This window comes from Erpetoichthys calabaricus, chromosome 9, assembly GCF_900747795.2.
Source record: "Erpetoichthys calabaricus chromosome 9, fErpCal1.3, whole genome shotgun sequence".
NCBI classification, from domain to species: Eukaryota; Metazoa; Chordata; class Cladistia; order Polypteriformes; family Polypteridae; genus Erpetoichthys; species Erpetoichthys calabaricus.
In genome coordinates, this window is record NC_041402.2 from 184057334 (window position 1) to 184067521 (window position 10188).

The following is a 10188-nucleotide window of genomic DNA, read 5'->3' on the forward strand; positions in this document are numbered from 1 at the left end:
GTCCACAAAAATTGAAGAAGATCAATGAGGGAGGCCACCAAGAGATCTCTGAGAACTCTGAATGAATCACAAGCTACAGTAGCTGAGACTGCAGACGCCATGCAGACAGCAACTACGCCCGGGGCTTCACCAGTCACAGCTTTAGGGGAGAGTGGCAAAGAGAAAAAACACACAGGAGATCTCGGCAGAAGGTACATGGGAGACCCTGGAGTCAGCTAGGAGAAGGTTCTACGGTCTGGTGAGACCAAAACTGAGCTTTTTGATCATCAGACAGAGCACCATGTTACACTGCATGTTATCACAAACACATCACCCACAACATGAGGCATGTTGGTGGCGGCTGCATCAGACTGTGGGGATGCCTCTGTGCAGCAGACCCTGAAAGAACTGTGAGGGTAAGATGAATGTAGCAAAATATGAGGAAATGCTGGAGGGCAATCTGGTGGAGTCCACAAGAAACCTGTGGCTTAGCAGAAGACAGCAAGACAAAGACAAAGACACCGAGTTTTGTTTGGTTTTTTGTCTACCCTGGTCATCTGACCTGATCATCAAAATAAGTGTTTGTATGTGTGTGTGTGTGCGCGCGTGTGTATGTGAGTATGCATGTGTGTGTATGTGTGTGTGTGTGTGCGTGCATGTATGTGAGTATGCATGTGTGCGTATGTGAGTATGTGTGTGCGTGTATGTGTGTGTGTGTGCGTTTGCATGCATGTGTGTCCGTGCGTATGTGTTTCCCATCTTGGTTCCAGTGTTTCCAGGATAGGCACCAGCTACCTACAACCTTAAACTGTTTGAAAGTGTTAGAAAATATATGGATGGATTTTATTTTAAAAAAAGAAAAATACAAAAGAGATCATCTTCTTCTTCTTCTTCTGCTCCCATTAGAGGTCATCACAGCAGATTATCTTCTTCGATATCTTTCTGTCCTTTGTACAAAGGTGACCATATGTTGGTTAATTGTGCTCTTAAGCAGTTTTAAGAATGACCCGCATCTTCCAAAGTTCAGCACAGCAACACAACGTAAGCCTCTCGTGGTAACAGTGATGTCTGGGTAGGTCTGTCTGTCAGTGTTGCTGTAATGGCGTAAAGGAAGCTTCACACTGAACACTCTCTCTAAGGTTTTTTTACACAGTTAGTGCAACCAATACTTTGTGAAAAAGCAATCAATCTGTACATTATACAGCACTTTTCTTAATGACTGCTACGTAACTGTTAAATACACTGTTGTTTGAAAAAGCGGCATGGCGAGTCGAGATCAGAACTGCTACCTCTCAGCTTCAAAATCCTCTGTTTGAACCTCTGCCTTGGCACTGCCTGTATGGAGATTGCCAGTTCTCCCAGTGTCTAGGTGGATTTTCTTTCCACATTCAAAAGAGGACATCTGACCCCATGTAATCGAGTATATGCAGAAGTGTGATGGTGGGTGCTTGGTCAAAAGTCAAGACGGAGGTAAAGAATTTAGGGGTAACTATTGACTGGGACCTGAATTTTAAATCACATATTAATCTGATCACTAGGACAGCATTTTTTCACTTAAGGAATATAGCAAAAGTTAAACCCCTTATAACATTGCAAGATGCTTAGAAATGAGTTCACGCTTTTGTTTTCAGTCGGCTAGATTACTGTAACGCACTCCTCTCAGGAACACTCAAAAAAGACATAAATCGATTACAACGAGAGCAGAATGCAGCTGCCAGAATCTTTACTAGGAAAAGAAAATCCAAGCACATCACCCCAGTACTGATGTCACTACACTGGTTACCTGTGTCATTTAGAATTGACTTTAAAATCCTGCTTATGGTTTACAAAGCCTTCAATAATCTGCTCCATCTTATATTTCGGAATGTCTTACACCTTGCACTCCAAATCGTAACCTCACATCTTCAAATGAGGGTCTGCTTACAATTCCAACAGCTAAACTTAAATGAAGTGGTGAGGCGGCCTTCTGCTGTTAGGCACCTCAAATCTGGACTAGCTGACCGACAGAAATTCGCCAGGCTGATACAGTGGAGCACTTTAAAACACATTACTGTAACATGGCTTTCTCAGAGCTTCATCTTAGTTTAATCCTGATGCTCTGTATATTCAATTAATTATCATTATCATTCATGGTGGCTCCTCAATCCTACTAACCCCTACTTTCTCTGCTGTTCTTTTTCCGGTTTCTGTGGTGTCGATCTGCGCCCTCATCACCTGATCAGGGCACCGTGCAGCACCTCCATTGATGGATTGAAGGCCAGAGGTCCACATGACCGTCATCATCAAGTCCTTCCATGAGAACCCAGACTACCATGAGGACTGATTGAGGTCATTTATGTTCGATAGAATGCCTGGTGGGGGCTGGCTGGGTGGTCTCGTGGCCTCAGAACCCCTGCAGATATTATTTTTTCTTCAGCCATCTGGAGTTTTTGTTTTTTGTTTTTTCTGTCCTCCCTGGCCATCACACCTTACTTTTATTCTACGTATGTTAATTAGTGTTCCCTAATTTTAATTATTTACTTTGTCTTTTTTCTCTTTCTTCATCATGTAAAGCACTTTGAGCTACATCATTTGTATGAAAATGTGTGACAGAAATAAATGTTGTTGTTGTTGGTGCTGCCAGGACAGGCACCTGACCAGCAAGCAGATTTTTAGGTTCAGAAATGGATTTATGGGTTTTACGAAGGAGGGAAGAAAACAGAAAGGATGCATCTTCAGCTAGCTAATTTTATACCAAGCACACACACTTAGACACCACATTATTAAGAAGAGAAGAAAAAAATGCAGAACATACAACAATGTGTATGCTATATAGTGCCTTTCGTACTGAGCAGAGCACCACCTCCAGAAGATTAACTCAACCTTGGTAAGGTGTCCTGTTGATCAGCCCTCCTGCCTCACCGTGTAAGAATCCTGGGCCTGTCCACGTGGCTCATTCTCTGCATCCTCTAGTTATTTACACATTCCAAAGATATGCAGCTTATGGAAACTCGTCCTGTATTTACACTTACATTTATTCACTTAGCAGATGCTTTTACCCAAAGTCTCTTACAAAACAGGACAGCACAACTGAGTAAACATCACTCACAACTGTTTTGGCACAAGCGTTGCAAGACAAGGTTACAAAACTGATCATCACAAGTGAATTTCTCCAAACCAAACAGAACACAGCGAGACAAGTTTGTTCTTCCTTAGTTACAAGAACCTAACAAAACCGTTATCAATTACAAATTCACAGAACGAGAGAGTCTTCAAACTCTCCATAAAGACATTGAGGGAGTCAGCAGTCTGAATGGCAGTGTGCAGCTTGTACCACCAGCTAGGTGCCACACATAAAGAGTCCGGATTGAGATGTGATGCTACACAGAGGTGGCATCACTAGATGCCATTCATTAGCAGTCCTGAGTGAGTGAGAAGGAGCACAGGGACCTCATGAGTGTTTCCAGATACGTGGATGTTTACCCACTAACTGCTTTGTAGGCAAATATCAAGGATTGGAACTTGAAATGTGCCACTACAGGGAGCCAGTGGAATGACCTGAAAATAGAAATGGCATGCACTTGTCTCGGATGGTTGAACATAAGGTCTGCCATTGCATTTTGAATCATCTCTGGTGGACTACCAGTAGACAGTTGCAGTAGTCAAGGCCTGCGAAGGCCAATGCCCGAACCAGAAGTATAGAGTGAATCTGCATTAACAAGATATAGTCGTCACCCCAAGTTTGTGTACCAAGTTGGTAAGCGTTAAGGACAATGAGCCAAGCTGAACACAGATGTTGTAGAAGGACCGGCTGAATAACAAGGAGGTCCAGCTTTGTCAGCTTGACCTGGAGATAGTGTTCCTTTACCCAGGTTGAAATATTAGTGAGATATGTCAAGATTCTAGCTGAGACCATAACCGAGACCGGGGTCTGTATGAGTGTGCATTGTGATAAACTGGCATCCCATCCAGTGTTGCTTCCAACCTTGTGCCTGATGACCGAAGTTCAACCCCTGGTGACCCTGCCCCTCCCCAAAACAATCTAAGGTTGGACTGAGCAGGTTTATGCTGCATTCACATGCTACTGGACAGAGGAGAAAGACCAGTTTCTGAGTCAGAATTCCATGTGAACGCCCTATGAACTTGGAGCTCAAAGATGTGACATTATACTGACCCTTCACCTCTGGCAACTTGAAATGCCATTTTCTGGTCAAATTAAACTCGGAGTTAAGTAAAACGCATTTAATGCCTACTTTGCTCTTTATTTCAGTGAAAAATGTAGTTCTCTTTGTTTGTTCGTTTTTTTTTTTTGTTTTTTTTTTGCGGACCAAATAACAAATCAACCGTGACACACATTTCTCCAAAAAGTTCAACCAGGTGAACACATTGAAATGGGATGGTGAAATGTCAGAAAAGTCCAGTAGCACATGAAAGCAACTTTAATTTTATGAAGAGCCTAAAGAACATAAAGCAGGGCTTAGCTCAATACACAGCCACCGAGTGTCCTCTGAGTGTTTCACTCGAAAACTTACAAGTAATCCACCGCTTTACTGCTCAGACTCTCCAAAATACAAGAGGGCTGACTTTAAAGGGGTCTGACTTACAACTAACTCAGGTCAGCTCTCCTTTGCAGACGGTTTAATGTCTACACTGATAATCCTGCATATAAGCTTACACAGATTATGCTATTTGTTCTTCGTTTTCTTTTAGCAATTTGTGTTTTTGCATATTTTGTTCTTGCTTATTTTTTCCTTATTCTAATTCAAAACTTTGTGCTATTATTTGATGTTTAATGTTTGATATTTGTTTGTATCTGTTATGTATTTAATCTTCATCTGTGCTTTTACACTTTGTGCATCCTTATGATTATTTGTGAAGCACTCTAAGCATGAGAATGTGCTATATAAATAAAATGAGTTATGATTATCATTATTTAAATAAGTTATATAGTGCCTTTCACACCGAGGTCCATCTTAAATGCTTTACACAGCAATTTAGGACACCACTTTATGGAAAAAATAAAGAAAACAATACCATGACGATAGATAGATAGATAGATAGATAGATAGATAGATAGATAGATAGATAGATAGATAGATAGATAGATAGATAGATAGATAGATAGATAGATAGATAGAACTTTATTTGACACTTGCAGGAAATTTGGCTTTTTACAAAAACTCTTTAAATAAATAAATATAAACATAAATATACAGATAAACATACGCACAAACTCACACAATATGGTCTGAACTCACACCAAAATGACTAAAATGAAAGAAACCTTCTGACTTGGCAGTCCCTGTCCCAGTGAGGCGCTATACAGGCAAATTGCCTTTTGGTATAAAGGAGCCCCAGACGCATTTCCTGACACACTTGTGCCAAGTAAGTCCTCAGCGTTCATGTGCCAGAGAGAGGATGTGCAGCATTGTTCATAATGGCACTCAGTTTTGTTTTGTATAGGCCAATCAATCTGCAGTTTATACGGCATATTCCAAGCTGTGTTCCACTGCAGTAAGACCAGGATTCCATATTAAAAGGAAAAAAACACAATACCATTACTATAGTGCATTGCATGTCCATCAATCTGGAGACCGATTTCATGTTGTGAATTATTTAAAAATGCCTTACAAGGCAAGTGAGTGCAATACTGCATAAGGGAAGCAGGAAACAATGCATTAAGTATCCATCCATTTTTCACTCTGCACCACTTACAGGTAAGCAGTCATCAGTATTACATAACACTGGTCTTTAACAACAAAAAAAAATAGTGCCCGTTACAGATTTAGGTCTGCTGAATCCATTTCTGAAATTGGAATTTCTATATCACAAACTGTTTCCATGAGACATCGGATTTAGTGAAAAACTGCATGTTAATTTTTTTAAACAAGTTGTTGGGTGTTTTATGGCATAAGCATTTTTCGTGCCCAGAATATTATTTGAAGTATATTTTGAGCTGAAAAACTGCAGTCTTTCTTGTTCTTTGTGTTAGCTGAGTTGGAAACGACCCAAATTCAAATGTTTGCTATACATTTTTGCTGTTTTTTTTCTTCTCTCTTCTTATTCCTCTAAACTGGCTAATAATTTATATATACATAGAAGGTTAGAAAGCAACAAATACCATACCACCTACACATCAGAACAACAGATCATCCACCTGAAGCTAAGCATCTTTGGGCCCAGCCAGCACTTGGATGAGAGACCAGTGAGGAAAAGCTTGGGTTGTTGCTAGAAGAGATGTTAGTGAGGCCAGCAGGGGGCGCTTACCCTTTTTCTACTGTGAGGGTCCCAATGCCCCAGTGCAGTGACAGGGACACAATGGCATCATCATCCTTTGAGGTCCTAACTCTGTGTGGTCATAAACGATCCCTGGGCATCAGTAATATGCACCCTAATGCCCTGCCTAAAGTGCCTGCCATTCTGTCCCCATAACCCTCCCCTAACTGTCTCTCTCACCCCTTCAGCACCTAATAGCCAATGTGTGGTAAGTGCACTGGTGCAGGAATGGCTGCCATTGCATCATTTAAATCGATAAGTGTAGTGAATTAGTAAAGATGCCTTTTTATTGTCCAGAAAAGAGAAAGCTGTTGTTTAAATGGTTTGAAGATAGAGAGAGGCTCCTCCAAGACATCACTCAGATGGAGAGAGACATTATTGTAGAAAGCGAAGTCAGTCAATGTTAGCAGACATCTTCTTGGTCGTTCCTCTGTGAAACACTTTCAGAGGATTGTAGGAGGGAAAAAAAACACCAAGCGACTACATTTTGTAAGTTATAATTGTATTTTAAACAATTATGTGTGTAACCGCCGTCTCTCAAAAGCTGAACGTGACGGAGCAATTCTGCTGCCGCATTTGGACTCCGCACCCTCAGATCCATAAAAAGCGCCTAAAACTTTTGACGGGAATGAATATTTTTGGAATCAGGGTCTGCAAGTGTATTGTGTAATTTCTGGTCACCAGACCACCCTTTTTGAGGTGGTGAATGACACTGTGTGCCATAGGAGAAGTAACTACACAGGGATGAGCTGTTCGGGAACAGAAGAAATGTTATCAACAAGAGGAGAGACCATTCAATCCATTTATCGCTCCTTTGTTTAGCTAATATGTAACCTGTCCAAAGATCTCCTGTAGAGACTTCTCAAAAAGATGTCATGGTGTGAGCTTGACCTCCATGACTTGGTAGCTTGGTCCAGATTCCCACAACTCTTTGTGTAAACAAGTGTTTCCTGGCTTCAGTTCTAAAAACACTTCCCGTGGTTAAAAGAGCCTTCACTCTGTGCTCATCATCAAAGCTACATCTGACTAAACATTACTTTAAAGACAATGATGCAGACCCTTCCAAGTATAGCTTTTGGAGACAAGTGCATGGGCACGGACCTTTGAGTCAGCCATGAACTATGATGTCACTTGGCAGTGACACCAGTCCACATTGTATATTGTGCCTTAGTTTTGCTCCACCACCCTCGGACACTGAGGTCTCCGGGCCTTTTTTGGCCATCTCTCCCGTCGGCCTTCACGGTTTACCAGTAACCGAACCCCGCCCCATCACAATCACAAAGCAGCGTAGACACTGACGGTGTGCCACTCACTTTGGACATCCTCATGACCCAGAAGTCCTGAGCTCTTTAACTCCGTCCTGCTTCTGATCATTAAACATGAGCGACGATCGGCCCGGCACAAATCAAACCAGCTGTGTGGCCGGTTTAACCACCAAGACACGTAAGCAGACCCACAAAATCAATTTGCAACACGGGAGTCGGGGTGGGGACGGGAATGGGCTCCTACCTGAGTATCCAGCATCATCATCATCGTCGTCGTCTCCTCCAGTTCATAGCCCTCCTTCCTTCCTTCTGCTTCCGTGCCGGGTAGAGCTTCACGGTAAAGATGATTTCTATTTCTTTTGTTCGCTTATGTTTTCTCACATGGTAAAATTATGAGACACAAGCATTAAACAAGCGCCAGTTACTAGAATTAAAAAAATGCAAGTGGCAGAGGTTGGACTTTCAAGGCAAGGGCAATAAATTCTTGGACGATCGTCTGGAGTTTACCTGTGCAGTCATTGTAAAAATTCCGTGCAAAAACAGCAGATACCACGGACAATACGAAGTGAAAGAAGGCGCCCAGGGACGACACCAACGTGAACGGCAGCAAATGTCAATGCTGCACTTCGGCGACGCCGCCGCCGTCAATCTGCTGCCAGCAAAGATGCGATTTAAATCCAAAATATGAAAATACCAGTTCAGGCCTGCCACGCTGCAAATAACAAAACAACACAACAGCAGAGACGAATCCCGGTGATTAGCGGATTATAACATAATGATAGCAATCCACGTAAGACTCCAGAATAAAATCGGGAGGCAAGAATCGCCCACACAAGCCGCGTCGTGACTGACGGCCTGCGCCTCATAAGATTCAAATTCCAGTCGGAAAAGGATGGGGCGCTGTGTTTTACCTTCGTGCACTTGTATAGTGCAACACAAATGCGCTTCTTAAAAGGATTGTTTTATTTCGTGGTGCGTAATTAAAAGATGAATGTTTTTTTGGGGGAATTTTCCAGATTGAGAAATGTACCAAATCAAATACGTTTTACGAGTTTAATTTTTCATATGTAGGGGAGCGTCTTTCTGATACCTCCTGAAATTTGCTCCTTTTCTCTCTTTCGTAGTGTTTAAAAAGTGGGGCGCATGAAGGATCTTCTTAGGGTAGATGGTGTCAGCACTTTTATTTTTCTTAGGCTTTTGACTCCATAAATCACACAGATGTGAAAGACCTCTTCACCAGTCTTCTGGTTGTATAGCGCCATTCACATTAAAGCGCTTTGTCAGATTACCAAAATAACAATCAAAGCTTCAAAATGTAACTCCTCTCTTCAGAAATTCAATCGAATGTATTCAAATACAGCGGCGTTTGCTATACAGGTTTTACACACTATTCTTATTAACCGATCTTTCCCGGTCTGGGGTTCAGTGTCCTTCCTTTTCGAATTAATGACACTGCTTGGATTCTTCAATCAAAATGACAGGTACTGTCAGAGAAGCAGTTTCATTTTCTGTCCCAAAAGGCAGTCGTTGATGGACTGGCTAAAGAGATTTCACCGACCCGTCGGCGGTTGAGTGTTTCCAGACTCCCCAAGGTTTCGTTATATATAAATATATTTTTAAAATTAAAAAATAAATTGTTCAGTTTCCTGCAAACATTAATAATAAGAACCGTTTTTGGTATTTGTTGTTCATCCGCGCGGAGTATACAAAAAAAGGCGAAGTGGGCGATTAAGGCGTTTAAAGAAGGCGCCCGTGAAGCGGATAAAGCCGGACATACAAGCGCTCTCCAAACCTGGCTTCTGTCCGAGTCCCGAGACTGTAATCCGAAAGCACAAGGGTCAGCAAGGCGGTCCGTTGCATGTCGAGGTCGTCGCCCCTTATCTCTGTGTCCCCTCCCGTTCGGGCTCAACGTTCTGCTATCCGCTTACGATTTTCGCGAAGGTTTTAAAAGACCCGGTGTCAGTAATGGGTAGCCGTCCTCTTCTCTTTAAATTCACCGTCCGTGCTTCAAACGTGCAAGATGGACGATCTTCTCTATGTGTCTATCCCTCTGTCTCTGTCTCTCTCTCTCTTTATCCGAGTCCGCTGGCTGGCTGGCTAGCCACGCCGCTCCAGACTACCGCACCGCCCGGTGCACTCAGGTGTTCCTTCATTCATCCCCGAGGGGAACGGCGCGGCTAAAAATAGCGGCTACCTCTCCCGCCTCTTTCATTGGACGAATAAGGGGAGACAACCAAGAGGAGTCACGGCGGGTTTTCCTTTTCTTTAAAGTCTTTGGCTGTTTCGTTTTAAGAAAATAAACAGCACAGTCTGAATCAAAATAATAAAATACAGCACGCTGAACAAACCAAAAGGCTCTGCTCTCAGAAAGAAGGTGCAGCTCTCCAGTTGTCTCTCGATAGTGCGCGCGGCCCTGACGCCCTGCAGCGCACGAGCACAAGAGGCACAAGACCCTTTCGTGCGCGCGCGCTAGGGAAATCCCTGCCTTGCAGTCCGCGGGAACGCGACGTGACAGAGTTGAATGTGCAATGCATGACAAACATCGAAGTGCTTTTCGCACGCGTTGGCTACACATTACAGATGTGGAGTACTTTAGTATTATAAAGGCGAGTCGCACAGGAACTGTAGGAATTAAGAATATTGTTTAGCGTTGAAAATTGCGAATATAGTTTAGAGCTTTTTAATGCAA

General features: G+C 42.7%; 1 protein-coding gene across 1 annotated transcript in view; it reads right to left on the reverse strand.

Annotated features, from left to right (window-relative positions):
- LOC114656944 (ral guanine nucleotide dissociation stimulator-like) overlaps positions 1–9901 on the reverse strand; it is a 190648-nt gene extending 180747 nt beyond the window's left edge. The window contains exon 1 of the mRNA XM_051931793.1: positions 7744–9901. Coding sequence (XP_051787753.1) covers positions 7744–7767 — 24 coding nt within the window. The 5' untranslated portion in view covers positions 7768–9901. The remainder of the gene's footprint in view (positions 1–7743) is intronic.
- Positions 9902–10188: the final 287 nt, after the last annotated feature.